The sequence below is a fragment of the Gossypium hirsutum genome, chromosome D03 (assembly GCF_007990345.1).
Source record: "Gossypium hirsutum isolate 1008001.06 chromosome D03, Gossypium_hirsutum_v2.1, whole genome shotgun sequence".
Classification (NCBI taxonomy): domain Eukaryota; kingdom Viridiplantae; phylum Streptophyta; class Magnoliopsida; order Malvales; family Malvaceae; genus Gossypium; species Gossypium hirsutum.
The window spans coordinates 48,820,487-48,838,047 of NC_053439.1; the positions used below are offsets into that span (position 1 = coordinate 48,820,487).

Below are 17,561 nucleotides of genomic sequence, written 5' to 3' on the forward strand. Positions count from 1 at the left end.
ATGAAAGTGTAATTAATATGGTAGTGATTATATTCTGTTTTTTTTAATTATAAATAATTGTAATTTTTCATAAAGTATAATTATATGATAATTTTTATCTCCTATTTAGAAGTATAAATTGTAATTATATACTTTTATAATTTACATTTTTAAAAAATAATTAACAACAATTAAAATTAAGTCATCCTGTGTATTATGCTAGTTTAAAAAAAGTATCTGATAATGCGACTACTAATAAAAATAAGAAAATAAATATCTTACACAATTTTATTTAATTATTATTATTTCATATTTGTTGGTTATTCATTCTTTAATATTTAACATATGCTCCTTATTATCATTTGTTCGTCCTTGACCGAGTTCGTTATTATCATTTGAATATGTATCATTAAAATTATCAAGATCTCCTTTTATATACTTTTTGAAGTATGGATCATTCCAACTCCACCCATGAATGAAGTTTTGAAGTATGCAACATGCTTGTACAAGCCAATTTTGCCCAGGGCCCAATATGGTCCAAATAACCAAAACCAAATCAAATTACAACCAGGCCCAGCAACCCAATTAATAAAACAATCCATAAGTCCAAAACAATTTACCCAAATACAACCCAACAAAATTAAACCCAACACCCTGGCCCAATTATCTAAACCCTAATGGCCCATAACATAAACTAGTGACAGAAACCCTAACCTACCCTAGCCACCAACTGTTCTGCCGCCGCGACTGTCAGCACCACTTGCCACTGCCGCACCAACTCAGCCACCAACTCCGCCACTTGCACCTGTAAAATCAGAGAAAGAAGTGACAGTTTATAAAAATGTGTAAAAATCGGCTATATAAGCCGTTCAAACCAATGTAAAAAGGGGATTTTTGGGGGAAAAAAGGGAGAAACCGATTCGAAAAAAAAAGGGAAAAAAACAAAGATTCAAAGAAATAAAAGTAACTTTCTTGTTCTTCTTTTTTTTGATTATTTTGTTTTATTTTTTATTCAATTTTTTATTTCGAAACACAATAAATAAAGAAAAAGGGAGTTTTTTTACCGTTCGTCGCCGTCGCCGGAGCATTCGGAGCCAAGAAGTCGTGCCAAATAAAAAGGGGAACCTTTCAGTTCCCCGCCGCCGCATACGGCGGCGCAGGCACCGACAACCGGCGGCCGGCGCGGTGGTGGCTCGTAGGCACCTTCGCCGGATTCTGGGCTAAGAGAGAGGAAGAGGAGAGATTTTGAGAGAAAGAATTTTTTTTTTTGGAGAGGAAAGGAAATGAAATTTTTTGGAAATTTTTTAGCTTAAATATAGCCTTGAAACAGCGTCGTTTTGGGCTTCGGCACCAATAGCTAAAACGGCGCCGTTTTGCTCTTGACCCGGATTTTAACCCGACCCGCCTGAAAGATTCGCGTGTTTTCGACGGAAGGGATAATTGGACCTTTAGCCCTTCCGCTTTTTAATGGTTTTATAATCAAGTATTTTTATTGCTTTTAATTTTACCCCGGATTGTTTTTGCGTTTTCAATTTAGTCCCTACTGGAACTCTGCGCTTTGCAGGAATGTGATTATTTCCCATTTGCCCCCTTTTAGTTTTTCAGCGCGTTCAGTTTGGTCCTTTCTCTTTTTATTTATTTGCGATTTGACCCCGAATTTTATTTTTAACTTCAATTTAGCCCTCTGATTGTATTTTGGTTATTTTATTATTAAAATATATATTATTATTGTTATTAGTATTATTATCAATATTATTGTTATTATTGTTATATTTCCATTTATACTTATGTAAATTTTAAATATTTTTATCTTATTATAGTATTATTATTATTTTAATTACTTATATACATACGCATATATATATTTAAACTTTAGATTATTTTGTTATTCTATTAGTAATATTAATATTATTATTATCCTTATTTATATTTTTACTTCAAATTTTGTTATATATATACATATATACATACATATCTTTGATTTATATATATTTATTTTTATATATACATTATAATTTATATATATACATATATTCATATCTATATACATATTTTTTAAAATTTTTATAAGTATATATATATTTATACGTACATATATACTTACATATATTTTCATGTAAAATAGCTTTAAAATATGTGTACATACATATGTTTTTCATATTTTCATAATTTTATACATATATATCTTTTATATTTTCATAATTTTTTGATTATTTCGTTCATTTATTTATTTGTTTACATGTCTATTATTATTGTTTATGCTTTAGTTTCTATCTGTTTATTATTTGACATTGTGCCTGCATGATTGAATTTTTTTGATATTATTATTTATTTATTTGTTTGATTATCATCATTGTTATTCCATTACATTCATTTTTACTCAGATTCTTGAAAAAGAAAAATTTCGAAAATAAAAGTAATACTCGGTATTTGGGATCTTCGAGAGGATTGAGCCCTAACGTATTGGGTTTCGATTTTATTCGTTGAATCTAAATAATCGAGAATGCTCCTTAATCAAAAAACATAAGTAAAAAGTTCATTATCGGGAATTCAATAAGTCGTGTCCTAACGCATTGGATATGACACGTTTTTCCGAGATGAGGATTTTTTCTAAAAAATAAATAAGGCAATATTTTGCGTTTGGAAATTCGATAAAACGTGCCCTAATGTGCTGGGTTTCAATTTTTTCGTTTGACCAAATAGCTAAATATCCTATTAAAATTTCAAAATAATGCAATGTTTTGCGTTTGGAAATTCGAGAAGGTCGTACCCTAACTTACTGGGTTTCGATTTTCACGATGAATCTAAATACGCGAGTCTTTTTTTCAAACCTAAGCTTTAAACGATCTCGAAAATTAAGAAAAGATCAAGTCCTAACTTACTGGGCCTGATCCATTTCTTTTAAAATCCGAAATAGCTAAATATCTTTTAAATAAGCAAATTTTTAGCATTCATTCGTATATCGAGAATTTGAGACATTGTGTCCTAACTTACTGAATATGATTCTCTTTCTCGATTAACGTGAAATATGCTCATTTTTCCAAAAAAACTTAACATTTTAATACAAGGATTGTATTTTTTAAAATTCTTCAATGTTCTCAATTTTCGACATCAAGACATTAGCTAATCAACTAGGTACCAATTTTTGGGCGTTACGAGGGTGCTAATCCTTTCTCGTACGTAATCAACTCCCGAACCCGTTTTCTGAATTTTGTGGACCAAAATCGTTGTTTTAATAAAATCAAATCGCTTATTAAAAATAACCACTTTCAATGTGATCCGATACACTATAAAAGATGGACGATCCCGTTTCGTTTCAAATCAAGACGACCATTTTGTCGAAAAAAAAAATGGTGTCAACAATGCTAATGCGATTCAACCTTGTTTTTTTTATACTACACTAAGGTGATGTTGTTGATATGTGAAATATTTTTTAGAACAACTAATGTCCTCTCAACTACATTTCAAAACCTTAAATGTCTTAAATTAAAGAGTCCGTAAGCTATATCTAGTGTTCATGTATAGCTTTATTCTCTCAAATGATATCATACCCCACGATATATTGCTAAAAAGAACTTTTGTATTTAAATAATTAGTATATACCATAAAATATTTGAGTTAACGATCAAATAGTTTGTTGCTTTAATTCTAAAAAATTATATGAACTTAATTTAGTGAAAGATTTATGCTAAGTTATAACAATTTTATAATACGTAAATTAAGTAAAAATAATATAAAATTATAATCTAAAACCTTTATAAAAAAATTCTATAAAGTTTCAATAACTTTTATAACACTCGTTATAGGTAATATAACTTTTTGCTATTATTTTTAAAAAGTTATTTTTTTTATAAATAAGTTATGATAAAAATTAAAAACACTTTATTTTATGGATAAGTATATTATTTTTATAATCTATAGCATGGACATATAAATAAGTTGTGTCCATACTTCTTAGCCATAAATTTTTTATAAATTAATATATTATAATATTTTTATAACATGTAATAAAAATTTTGATCATAACGTTATATTTTTTTAATATTTAAACAATATAATGTTTTATCATAACTTTATAAAATACACGTAAATTATTTTTATGATATCATTTATAGGATTTATAATATAATAATTTTTTGGCTATAACCAACACAAACACTTAAACATATTCATACTAATAATAAAATTTTTATAACTTAAACTTACATAAAAAAACAAATATTTAAAATTAGTCTTGGGTGTAATTATTCGTATAATTACTTTAATTCTCACACTCACTCCTAATAAGTGGAAAGTGTAATTGCGGTGCTCCAATTACACTCAGTCAATGGGACTCGCCAATTAAAGTGGCTACCCAAACATACTGCTCTAGTGTAATTACAAGCAATTATACTCTATTTCAATTACTAGGTGGCTTTTCAAGCACCACCTTAATTGGTTTAAGAGTTTGTTTGGAGTTTGGACAGCACAAAATAATTGAATGAAAGTGTAATTACTACCCTAGTAATTACACTCTCTTGTAGTTATAAAAAATTGTAATTCTTTAGACGTGCTTGGCTAACAAAGTATAATTACATCCTAATTCTCAGGTCATGTTTGGTAGTACAAGTACAAGTTGTAATTATACAGTTACTTGATTATATTTTAAAAAATATTAATTACTATAAAAAACTATTAGTATAATAAAAAAAATTCTAAATAAGTAACAAAAATTAAAATCAAATCATCATGTGTATGATTACGAATAAAAATAGCAACTTTTTATCATCATATGTTAGTCATTGACTAAATTCTTCATTATCATTATCTGAATTTGAATCTACATCATTAAAATTATCAAGATCTCATTCTTCCATGTACTCTATGAAGTATGGACTGTCTCAATTGCCCCTATGATTGAAGTTATGAAATATGCAACATGCTAGTATGGTACAACCTTGATTTTTCTGTTATACTAACGTGATGTTAAGATGATAAATGTTTTTTTAAAATAACAAATGTCTTCTGAACCATATTTTGAATCCCTGAATGTCTCAAATTAAAAAGTTTATGAGTTGTTTATGGTGGTTGTATCTGACACCATTCTCTTATGTGGTACCATACCCTACGATATAGTGTAAGAAAACTTTTTTTTATTAGTATAATTAGCATCAACCTTATAATATTTGAAATCATAGTCCAAATAATTTATAGCTTTAATTATAAAAAATTATATAAACTTAATTTGGAGAAAGAATTATGCAAACTAACAAATTTTTTTTATAATATATAGTCTTTATAAAAAAATGATATAAATTGCTTAAAACTTTCGTAATATTTCTTATAAATAATATGGTTTTTTTATAATCTTAAAAAATTATTTTTTATAAATAAATTATAAAAAAGTATAATTTTTTTTATGAATAAGTATAATTTTTTTAATAATATATAGCATGAACACATAAATAAGTTATGTCTATATTTTGCCATACCCTTTTATAAATAAAAATATTATAACATTTTTATAACATGTAAATATTTTTGGCCATAACTTTAGAAAATTTGCAGGATTTAAATAATATTTTTTATAACTTTATAAAATACAAAAATTGTTTTTATAATATAATAAATTTTTTCCGTAATCATCTCAAACACTCATACGTGTTCATGCTTATAATATACTATTTATAACTTGTATAAAAATATTTTAAAAAAAATGAATTCAGGTGTAATTACCTCTGTAGTTACTTCAATTCTCGCACTGCCTCAAAAAATTGGAAATGCTTCGTATAACATAAAATTTTCGTTTCATTTGTATTAAGTTAGATTTAAATGAGTATTTTCAATTAAACTTAAATTAATTTACATGTCAAAAGCGTTTTTATTTAAATTTAATTCAACATATAAAATATTAAATTTTTTAAAACTTTTTGAAATTTTAAAAAATATATAACTTTTTTTAAAAAAATTAGTTTCTTATTGAAAATATGAATTTTTAAATTTTTTAAATATATTTTTAAAGAATGAAAATATTATAATCATTGAGGACTAAAATAATTATTTTCCTTTTTTTTTAATAATTGCTAGGCTAACAACGTTAACGACAAAATTAGATAAAGAGCCCACAATTTTTTAGAAATAAAAAAATATAGAGACTCAAATGTCTCAAAATTAAAGTATAAAGATTAAACTTTAAATTTTAAAAAAGTATAAAGATATACATTTAAACCATTTTAATTTTATATGATTAGATTCTTCTACTTTTATAACGAGATTAGTTAATATCCAAATAGTTAACCCAATTAATTATTTAAATTAAAATGCTAACTTTTTTTTCCATTCCAACTAAGAAAAAGAAAAATATAAATCAACATAATAAGTTGAAAGGAATGCTTAAAAAAACAAAGATAATATTTGGTACTCTGATAGGCAGTGTATATTTTTTTATTCCACAAGGACCTTTAAAAAATTGACACGTGTTTTTTTTTCTATATAAATTTTTAATAATCTACAATACTCTTATAAGATATTTGTTACTCTCTGATCTTACTTGTGGAGTTTAAAAACTCCACTGATAGTGTATCAAATATTTTCTCTTAAAAGAAAACTGTGTAAAAAAAGGGGATAAATACCAAAACTATATATGAATTATAGTTTAATGTGTAATTGTGTACATAGTTTTTTACTTTGTGTAATTTTATACATGAAATTTTGATTTGATCTAATTCTTATAAATTATTAATACAATTATTGATATAAGATTATTTTATATCTATATATCGCATATATAAATAATTATATTTATCCAATATAAAAATAAATTGATGTATTTATTTCTTTAAACGTGCATGGTTAAATCAAAATTAAAGTTTCAAGTATATATATGAACTACAATTAAAGTTTTACGTGTATAATTGCACTAAATTAAAATTCATGTATATAATTACACATTAAATTAAAGTTGATGTATAATTTTGAGATTTATCCAAAAAAAAAATTAATCTTTGCATTTTAATCGGAAATTAGGGTTTAGATTTTAATCAGTAATGTTCGGCCCGATCTATTTGCTTCTAATGGGCCCTAAAGTCCCAAAACCCAAACCCAATAAGGAGGCCACTAAGAACCCTAGATTCATAATCAATATATTCGTTAGATTTTAGGGTTTCTCCGCTTCTGCCTTTTGGTGAACCATTTGTAGCTGCTGTTGTCTCTCCCCCGCCGCCTCCATCCCGAAGCCGTCCCCATCCTCCGACGACAATGGTGGCCGCTAAGAAGACCGTAAAAATTTTTGTTTCCCATTTTAATATTTTAAATATTTACGCTTATTTCTTTATAATTTTCTGAAAAGTATGCTAATTAATGTTCCTGTTTTTTATCTGGGTATTTGATGAAAAATGCAGAAGAAGACCCATGAGAGCATTAACAACAGATTGGCTCTCGTTATGAAGAGTGGTAAATACACTTTGGGTTACAAAACTGTTCTTAAATCTCTCAGAAACTCCAAAGGTATTTTTTTTAAATATGCTTATTTGTCTTTCTATTGCTAAATTGTTTAGCTACCTGATTGTTGATTTGAATATTCTTGGCACTTTTAGTTCAGATAAAAATGATGTGATATTTTAAAATTCTATTGGTTTGGATAGTGAATTGAAGCAGAATGAATTTCCTTCTGGTTTTGGTTAAAATAGTGCTTAATTAGGACAAGGGCATTGGTATTTTTTTTAGGGGTGATAAAGGTTTAGCTCGGGTCGGGTTCGGAAAACTGAACCGTTGGATAATTATGGTTTTTTTAACTTGTGAACCGGAACAACACCAAATACCATGGTTCAGATCGCCTTTGGGTTTTCTTTTATTTGCTCTATTTGGTCAACACTAGTATTTTTTGGTTGATTTAGTTTGATATTGGATTTGTTCTCTTCGCCGATGTGTAATCTAATGTTCATTGATCTTTTAGAATTGGAAGATTGTAATTCTATTTTAATTTTTTTGTAGGTAAGTTGATTATAATTGCCAACAACTGCCCTCCTCTTAGGAAGTCAGAGATTGAATATTATGCCATGTTGTGCAAGGTTGGAGTTCACCACTATAATGGAAGTATGTCCCTTAACCTATTCAATCACTTTGTTTATTGAATTATGTTTTTTCGTATCACATTGAATTGAATACCGATTATAAGTTTGTTTAAATGGTAGAGCATCATGTAGTTGAAGTTATTTGTGAAAAGCCAGACAATTGCATTTTCCATTTTACAGCTGATGGAAATGGTAGAATGAATAACTAATATGTTTGTTGAAGCCCTTTGATGAATCGATCATCATTGGCTATGATAATTTGATGGAAACTATCTTCCAGTTGTTGTAGTTCACAGGTTATTGACAAAATTAATTCATCTTAGTTCAAGATACTTGCAAAAAGCATGACATAATCGTGCTTTCTATAACGGCTGATGGAAATGATATAATGAATAAAGAATTATGTTCGTCTAAGCCATTTAATTAATTGATCAATAAGGTCTATGGTGTATGTTCTTTATCTCTATGACATTGTGCCTTGATGGAAGCCACCTACCCTGTTATTGTTTAACGGATTATCTACAAAATTAATCACCTCACTCCTGCCCCCTTCGATTCTTTAGTTTATAATAGTAAAGCTTATAGTTGAAAGTATTTGTGGAAATCTAGACAGAATTGGTCGATATTCTGTGAATATGATACAATAGAATGAATAACTGAACTTTTGCCAATGCCCTTTAATGAATTGATTGTCACCTTCCTTGTTATTCCCAGTTCAATAGAGTAATGGATTTTACTTTATTGTTTTAAGTTTTCTAGTAATGCAACATTTGTTATAGAAGACCATTCCCTTGAAAATGTGGTTGTTTGGTTTTTCAGACAATGTTGACTTGGGCACTGCCTGCGGCAAATATTTCAGAGTGTGCTGCCTCAGCATTATCGACCCGGGTAAATATAGGAGTTTGATAACATATTGAATTTACAAATTCTCTAGATGTATACTTCTTATTGTGGTAATATTGTGTTTTTTTCAGGCGACTCTGATATTATTAAGAGCATGCCCGGAGATCACTGAGCAACAGCGGACGACACATCATACTAGGTTTTGTTCCAATTTAGTTTATATTTCTTTTGGGTTTCTGGAAACATTGATGTTAAAGGCATCTTATTCCGAAATTTGGAACTTCCTTTGTTATTTGACTTGTGTACTAGGAATTTTGTGAGTTAATTTCGTTTAAGATTGTTGCTTATACCATATTTTGTTTTGGTTTATTCTGTATTTGGATGTTTGATCCACCTTGCCATAAATTTGATCGTTTCTTGGATTGGTGTGGGCAATTTGTTTCTGCTTATCATTTCATTTCCGACTTAAATAAAAAAATCTGCCCCTTTGACTTGGTTTGATAATAAAAAAAATCAACATGCTGTATTAGAAACGATTTGAGAAGTAATGTAAAGCTACTTGAGTAGGTGGAGAGAAAGATATTTGAGCAAAGCAACAGTGACTACAGTGATCGTATCTTAACCTTTTTATATGCATCCTCACGATTGTCATTGCATGAGAGTGTGTGTAAGGTGACAATTGCTCATCGCATGTGATTGGTGTCATTTTCTTGATGATATCGTGTCTCCAGACTCCATGCTTTTTGTTGAAACTGCCCTCCAACTTATGGCAGGGCTGGTTTCCTCGTGTGATTCGAGTTTTAAGCCTAGCTGGTTGGCTTGGGTTTGTAGTAGGTTTCTTTGGGCCATTTATATGTTAGGTTAAGTAATGTGAATATACTTTTATCCACTCAGAAACCAAGGTACCGTAAAATCTATAAAATCATTTCTTTTAAGGGTTAATTATGCTAAACATCCTCAAATTATTGTCTAAGTTTTGAATTGACCCCTAAATTTTAGAACGTTTTAAAATATCAGTAACATATCAATTAAGTCCATTTGTTAATCTAGTTATTAATTTGGCATATTTAACTTTAATCATATTCAAAATGCGTCACTTATATACATGTTAAATAAAAGGAAACAGCTCTCATAAAGTTTAACATTCAAGGTGTATATGGAGCAAGTGTATCCTAGTTTAAAAGATGATAAATTTTATTGTACAAGTGTGAATCATATTCTGTTTCATTGTTTAAAGACTTAATTCACAAATTGGTATCTAAATTTTCTTTTTGTCTCAAATGGTACCTAAAGTACTTTTTTTTTCTTTCCAAAATTGTTACTTTCATTAGTCCAACCATTAAATTTATTTTTTTAAAAACCTAACCCATAAATTGGTACTTAAACTATGCATTTTTCTCATTTTTGTATCTAAACATTTTTTAGTTAGTACATCTCTTAGTTCAATTGTTAGTTAAATCGTTAAGTATATTTTTTTAAAAAGATAACCAACTAAAAATTGACACGTGGCAAAAAAGAAAAAAATATTATTTTATCTTTTATATATTTATGATGCTTTTATTATTATTATTATTTTTCTTTCTTTAGAATCAAAGTGGTGGTCGAATCGATTAGGCAATCGGTTCTTAGTTTGATTAGTTCTTCCAATTCGATTAAATATTAGTAAAAATCCATAATAAATAAATAAGTAAAATAGAGAAAATCGGTTCAATTATTTTTTAGCTCGGTTCAATTGGCCTATATCGGTTGCTAGTCTATTGGTTAAATTCCTATCTCGGTTTGATTATGAAAACATTAGTTTTGATTGATGAAATTAATCACCATCATCTTGACATCAAGTGAGTAAATTTCGAGTGTTCCTAGTATTGTCATATATTGTAAAAGAAAAAGAAAGAAAGAGAAATAACGTAAAAGAAAAAAAAGAATTAATTTTTTTAAGTTTATATAATGTGGCAAATTATTATTGGGTAGAAATTTTTTAACGGATATTATACTTTTGTATAAATGGGTAACAGAATAATTGTTTAGGTACCACTTGTAATAAAAAAAATATTTAAGTACCAAAATGAGAATAAGCATAGTTTAGGTATAAATTTATGGATTAAGCTTTTCTTAAAAATATATTTAATAGTTTGACTAACTTGACCAACGGAGGTCCCAACTTGCAGAAAAAAAAGTAGATACCATTTGCGACGAAAAAAAAATGTAGGTACCCAAATGGGAAAAAGGGTATAGTTTAGGTACCAACTTGTAATTAAGCCATACTTAAAAGAGAATATATCTTGGATTGGGCCCGTAGGCTCAAATTTGAAAAAAAGAAAATTAATCCAATGGGCCGAGTCTAATGGCCCTTGGTAGGTCCAATAGAGACAACTATAAATACCCAAATTGAAAACCTTCATTATTTCCCGCCATATAAAAACCCTAACTTCCGTGATTTCCCGGTAAAATCTGAAAAATTTCCCAGCATCCAAACACAACTTCATTCCTTAGGAAAAAGCTATCTGACAATGGCGGTGCTAAGCTGGAAGCACCACACGCTCATTCAATCGTTGCTTGAACGCGGTCCTCTAACGGAGAAAGAGTTCCACTTCATTTTCACTGGCATCACGGGCCAAAACCCAGGTCCTCTTTATTTCCTTGTGCAATTTTTTTTTTAAACGATTGAACCCACCCAATACTTATTTGGAAGAAAAATTGCCCTTTTTAGGTACCCATCAAGGGAAATTCAATGATTATCTTCTCAAGATAAACAGGGAACTTTCGTATGTTCAATTGGATTTAAGGGCTTGTAGAGATCCGTACGACGGTCGAGTTTATTTTGGAGTTGTTAACAATGTTTCGGACGATCAATCGAAGCTTGGAACCAAATATTCTGTCCCTCAAATTGCTTTCTTTAAGGCCATTGTAAGTCAATTCCCCTTCCCCCTAATTGATATGGAAGACGGGTATTCTCTGTACGTATGTGATGCAGATTGATGAGTTTGATTTGTGTATAGGTCGAAGCAATAGCACAAGATGTTACAGCAGAGGGCACTATCTGCAACCTGGATGCTCTCAATATTAAGTTGGAGAACCAGGTTTGACCTTTATATATAACTATGTATAAAAACTTTATGGGCTTACATATTTTTTTGTAGCTGAGTGGTATGGTTTAGAGGGAAAACAGCAGTAATCGAAAGAATTTGTGTTGAAAAATGAGTAAGAAAGAAGTTGAAACTGTAGAAATTAGGGTTAAAAATCGAGTGGTATGGTTTGATTATATTGGTTGTTGTGAGAGATAATGGTGGTTTATGTTAATAATTGTTCGAATCGAAACTTGATAAATCTTGGGGTTTTTTTCCCTCTAGGTTCTAAACAGTTCGGGGTTGCAATCTCAGGACGTCCCTGCTGCATTCAAGAACTTCACAGTGTCTCACAAGGAAAAAACACTCGATCAACTAGTGAAAGACAAGTGGCTTTGTTACACCGAAGACGATAATATCGGACTTGGTATTAGGTCCATTCTCGATCTGCGAAGTTGGTTCCATAATGCCGGGGTTCCTTCATGCCAAGTCTGCAATGAAGCTGGATTTAAGGTTCTTTTCAGAGCTTGCCTTGTCTTTTCTTGTAGATGCTGCCTAAACTCTTACTTTTGCATATTTTTATGTTCTAACATAAAAAATTAATGGGAAATTTGTTTTCTCGAGGGTCGGTTTACGGAGTTTTGAATCTTTTGCAGGCCAAATTGTGCCCAAACGACGGTTGTGCAGTTCGAATTCATCATTACTGCCTAAAGAAGAGATTTTCTCAGAAAGTACGAGTATTCTTTTGCATTTTTTTCTCATTTCCTATCATTGACACATTTCTTGTCGTTAACAAGTTTTGCATGATGAATTTCAGGGCATGTTAGTTTGTCCAAGTTGTGATACTCAGTGGCAGTACCAGCCACCCAAGGCGGAACCCATAGAAGTCAAGGATGAAGAAACTGAGCCCGTCCAAAGCCAGCCATCTTCCAATCCCGGTCCGAGTCAACCATCTTTAAGATCCAAGAGAAAGAGGCAAAGACTCGACAATGTGGAAACTGCCGGGTGTAGCTCTCAGGCATCAGGTGCTAATAGGAAAAGAGTAACTAGGAGCTCTGCACATCCAAGGTGAATGATTTTATGTAGATGAGGGAACGTAATGATGGTTGCTTTATATTTTTCTAGAAACTCAACTTGCTCTATATTTTGCTTATATCATATATATTGTTTTGATTCATCTTGCACAAAGTTTCAATTCTCCTAACAGTAAGTAGGACCAATAGAATCTTCATTGAACAGTTTGGTTTGTGTTCAATTATGATCGTTTATCAAGCTAATAAATGAATATGAATAAAATTTTGAGGTTCACTTATCAAGCTAATAAAGTTTGTTCAGTTCATTAATGTTTATAAATAAGTTCTTTTGTGTTTGTTTAAAATTCGAGAGGGGTCATGGAATTCGAAAGATGCCATTTGGCAATTCCCGGTGGAAGTTTCAAGGTCTTCAGAGGGTTAGATATTTCATTTGGTTCGTTCTCAAACAACGTTTACTTGCTAATTCAGAGCGTTTGAAGAGAGGGATTGGGTAGGATAGTTCTTGTGGTTTCTGTGGATGGGCCTCTGAAGGTATCTTACCCATCATTCGTGATTGTCCTGCAACTAAGGATATATGGTCTCGGGTAATACCAGCATGGTCTCGGATGATACCAGCAGACTAGTTTAATGCCTTTGTCTTTGGGGGTTTGCATGAGTGGTTAGCTGCCAACTTACAGAATAAACTTAGAATGCAATTGGAAGGGGTGGATTGACAATATTTCCTTGGTATGGTTGCCTGGCATATTTGGAAGAAATGTAACTTATTTGTTTTTCAGGTAATAACATGGAATGTCAGAGGAGTTGGTTTAAGTTTCAACTATGTTAAACAATATACCTTAAACCATAAGGTAAATGTTTCCAAATGGCAAGTTTCAAACTCAGTCCCACCTTTATTCAAGAATTGGATTCAATTGAACATTGATGATATAGTAAAAGAGGATTCCAGGTTTGCCATGATTGGAGGGGTCTTACAAGACAGGTACAGGAGTTGAATTCTTGGCTATAATTGATTTTTGGGAATCTGTTCTAACTTAGATGTAGAATTATAGGGTATTTGGAATGGTTTAATGATTACACTCGATAGAGGATTTGACAGATTGATAATTTTTTCAAATAGTCAAGAGGAGGTTCAAGTTTTACAGAGTAGTTCTACAAAGGGTTCGAATTCCACTTTGGTATGAAGAATTTGATTGTTATTGGCTAAAATGGTGCATTGGTCGATTCATTATGTTTTCAAAGAATTCAACAAAGATGCTGATAGGTTAACAAAAATGACTGTTGGCTATAACTGTGGTCTTTAATTTTTTGAAATGCATGCCTCTAAGGGGGCTTGGATATATCTCTAAGTAGTTCTTTGTAATGTTTTTTTTTTCACCAAAAAAAAAAAATATTGTTCAATAATTATATAAAGAATAACAAGCATAATGATTTTTTTAGCCCTCCAATTAATTTTTCACCTTTTTTTAGCCCTTAAACTTGTATTTATTGTCAAATCACTCTAAAATAAATGGAAAAATTAACCTTTTTTAATTTTGAAAATGCATTCATTTCTTCTGCATCGACCCGATTTAATTATACTATCAGAGTGAAACAAGGGATCTAAAGAAGAGCAAAGGCTAGACTATATTAGTAACAAGTAAATTCTTTGTATGTAAAAAATTTCGATATATTTTTAGGATAAAGGTGAATCGCAAGGCTTAAGACGACTCATAAAGCACGCTGATGTAGCATACAAATGGATTGCCATATGAATGACATGTCAACATTTAATTAATTCTTTAACATTTAAAAAATATATATTTTTATACTTTTTAAATAAATTTAATAATTTTTAATTTTTAAAAATAATTTTTTAATTTTTTAAATTTTAAAAAATTAATTAAATGTTGATGTATCATCCATGTATATTCCATATCGGCAAATTTAACAATCGTGAACTTTCTCATCCATTTTGATTAACAAAAAACATAAATTTAAGGACTAAAAAAAGCAAAAAAATAAAAATAAATGAAGGGTTAAAATGATTTTTTTATAAAGTTGAAAGGTCAAATAAGTTATAATGCCATAATAATTTTACATCATTAGAATATTATAATTTGAGTTTTGAATAATGGATATATTTATTTGGATAATGGATTTGGGTTTAGTGAATATAACTTTTATAAATTTGATATATTTATATAAAATTAATTAATTATGTTATTAATATAAAGATGACAAATATAGAATTATTTAATTAATTCAAAATCAAAATAGAATTAATTAAACCAAATTAATTAAAATATATTGATTAGGTGAGTTAACTTGATTTTTATCTAATTTTACTTGTCTTTAATTTCTGTTGTGATCCTAGACGAATGCACATAGAACGTCTCATAGAGGTCAATTGATTAAGTGGAGTTCATTTATTCACTTGAACTGGTCCAATTCGTGAACATATGGAGAAACTCGTTTACTTGAAGTCTGGTTGAAACATTCCAGTAACTTGTATTTTAATCGGGACAAATATTGTAAATCCTAAAAGATAATATTGTACAGTGTTTGAATCCCTTAAGACTCACATCTTGTAGATATGCTTTAATATTGATTGTCGATGTAATTTAAACTGTACCGTTGGATTAGGGGGAGTGCAACTATAAATAAAGGTATTTCCACTCATTTGTAATCACTCAGTATAATTTCATTTGAAGTAATCAAACATTTTGACACTTACTCAATCATTGTGCGCATTGCTTTCTTGTGGCTTTTCTGTTCGCTCTTTGTTTTTTCGCTTGCGAGTTTGCTTTCGCTAAGTTTCGGTGCCTTAGAGAATTTTTTTGAGGATTCTCACCTTTTCTAGAAAAAACTTGACACAGTTCGTCAAACTAAAATTCTAGTCCCATAATAGTAGTCATCGAATGTATCTATATGCATATCATTATACATGCCTCCCATGTGAAATTGTAAACAAATCACGAGTAACCTTTTATTTAAAGATAATTTTATCTATCATCCAATCTCTTGGAATTGACAGATCTCTTATATCTAATAATCTAGGCTAGATTTCAGTAGAGAACCGGTTTGGTTCAAAGAGTTCAATAATTTTGTTATTAATCTCTTTTATTTCTACTTCAGCAGTATTTGTATATTCATTAATAGAAGTCCAACTGATTGCTAAATCTTCTGCTAAATCATTAACATCAGAATTTTTTGTCTGAATTCTAAGGCAAAGACACTCTTCTATTAGAGGATCTGTAATGGAAATAAAATAATTGGGTTTAACTTTAAATCCTATTACGCCTGTATGTAAATTAGACTGAATTCCTCCAATAAGTGCTTTTATTGGATTCTCAAATCTTTTATCTAAAAGGACAGCAATTATAGGAATATCATGTCCTGCTCTAATAGTAATCATGATTATCCCTAAATGAATATATCTAACCTGAGTATATTTCTTTTTAATCTTCTTAATTTTTTCTTTAGTAAAGAGTGGAATTTTTTTTAATCCCCCTCTTGTATCTTTAGCGACTGTATTACCGCTAATTTTTTCTATATGTCTCTGTGTCCAGATTTTGAACTTAGAGATCTTATAGATTTCTTCTTTAGAGATATGATTTTTGTTAATCTTCTCTATCATTTCATCAGAAAAGTCTTTTTCTTCTCCGATTAGACTTCCTAATTTAATATTCTGTTGTTCAGAATTAGGAATTTCTTCTAATTGATTTTTAGAATTATTTCCTATATTAAACATAAAAATATATTCTTCAGCAGAATCAGTTTCTGATATTAATTCATATAATATTTCATTAGGATTTGTTTCCTGTATGAAACATATTTCTAAATCTTGTTCTTCAAGATTTTTGATCATTTTTCTAGCATTTTTCCCTTTATTAGGACATTTGTTAGTTAGATGACCTTCTTCATCACAAATAAAACATTTACATATTTGTTTCTTTTGGTTGGAAGACTTTTTCCTTACCACTTTTTGACTTTGACCAGAAATTTTTTTATTACCTAGTTTCCATTTTCTAAATTTATATTTTTTTTTTACGTTTTTTATAGGTTTTAGGATATATTTGTTTACACCCAAATTCCCATTCATTTTCTAATATTTTAGAACAATATTTATAACCTAATTTATTTTTGACTTGTTTAGCCGCTTTAGTTTGCAAGCAATGCAAAGTTATTCTTTCTCTTGCAAAATAAATTCTATTTCCTATAGAATCTAAATTTTCATAGGAAAGCCCAGATGTTTTTCTAAATAAGATATATATTTGTTTATACATATCTCATCCCAAGGTGGGGGTAATTTATGAAAGTATTAGTTTTTCCAAAACTCTATATTTTTATTTTTTAATTTCTGATATTCGTGAAGAAATTTTTTAGAAAATTCATCCAAATATCTAATATCACATAATTTAATTTTTGAAAGGATATAGCTAGCAACACTATCTTGATCTTTTTTTTTTTTATCAAAATAGCCACAAAATTCTGTTTTTAGAATTGAGGTTAATCCCTTCAAAAGATCTTTAGGGGTTCCTATTTGACTTAATAATAACTCTTTTTGTTCTTTTCCTTTCTCAGACTCTTCCCATCGTCTAAGAAATTGA

At 29.4% G+C, this 17,561-nt stretch overlaps 2 protein-coding genes and 1 long non-coding RNA gene across 4 annotated transcripts; 2 read left to right on the top strand and 1 right to left on the bottom strand.

Annotated features, from left to right (window-relative positions):
* Positions 1–382: 382 nt before the first annotated feature.
* Positions 383–1,244, bottom strand: LOC121215565 (uncharacterized). Its single transcript, XR_005911485.1, has 2 exons — positions 1,044–1,244; positions 383–784 (listed from the first exon to the last, which is right to left on the bottom strand). It is a non-coding gene; the product is annotated as an uncharacterized lncRNA (long non-coding RNA).
* Positions 1,245–7,097: 5,853 nt separating this feature from the next.
* Positions 7,098–9,308, top strand: LOC121215566 (60S ribosomal protein L30). The gene is made up of 5 exons (XM_041090355.1): positions 7,098–7,236; positions 7,359–7,464; positions 7,951–8,052; positions 8,850–8,918; positions 9,005–9,308. Exons 1-5 carry the CDS (start codon positions 7,216–7,218, stop codon positions 9,043–9,045), a joined length of 339 nt encoding a protein of 112 aa, XP_040946289.1. The 5' UTR covers positions 7,098–7,215; the 3' UTR covers positions 9,046–9,308.
* Positions 9,309–11,282: 1,974 nt separating this feature from the next.
* LOC121215567 (non-structural maintenance of chromosomes element 1 homolog) lies at positions 11,283–13,115 on the top strand. Of its 2 annotated transcripts, none has more exons than XM_041090356.1 (6): positions 11,283–11,498; positions 11,584–11,780; positions 11,873–11,953; positions 12,224–12,451; positions 12,595–12,669; positions 12,756–13,115. In XM_041090356.1, the coding sequence occupies exons 1-6, from the start codon at positions 11,384–11,386 to the stop codon at positions 13,008–13,010; spliced, it is 951 nt and encodes a 316-aa protein (XP_040946290.1). In that variant the 5' UTR covers positions 11,283–11,383; the 3' UTR covers positions 13,011–13,115. The 2 variants fall into 2 exon arrangements, with proteins under 2 accessions (XP_040946290.1, XP_040946291.1); XM_041090357.1 differs by having other exon boundaries at positions 12,254–12,451.
* Positions 13,116–17,561: the final 4,446 nt, after the last annotated feature.

Excerpts from the sequence above, each read along its gene's own strand:
- LOC121215566 (XM_041090355.1), top strand. The coding sequence starts at position 7,216 with ATGGTGGCCGCTAAGAAGACC. Across the intron at positions 7,237-7,358 it reads TGGTGGCCGCTAAGAAGACC|AAGAAGACCCATGAGAGCAT; the intron begins GTAAAAATTTTT and ends TGAAAAATGCAG. Across the intron at positions 7,465-7,950 it reads ATCTCTCAGAAACTCCAAAG|GTAAGTTGATTATAATTGCC; the intron begins GTATTTTTTTTA and ends ATTTTTTTGTAG.
- LOC121215567 (XM_041090356.1), top strand. The coding sequence starts at position 11,384 with ATGGCGGTGCTAAGCTGGAAGCACCACACGCTCATTCAATCGTTGCTT. Across the intron at positions 11,954-12,223 it reads ATATTAAGTTGGAGAACCAG|GTTCTAAACAGTTCGGGGTT; the intron begins GTTTGACCTTTA and ends TTTTCCCTCTAG. Across the intron at positions 12,670-12,755 it reads AGAAGAGATTTTCTCAGAAA|GGCATGTTAGTTTGTCCAAG; the intron begins GTACGAGTATTC and ends GATGAATTTCAG.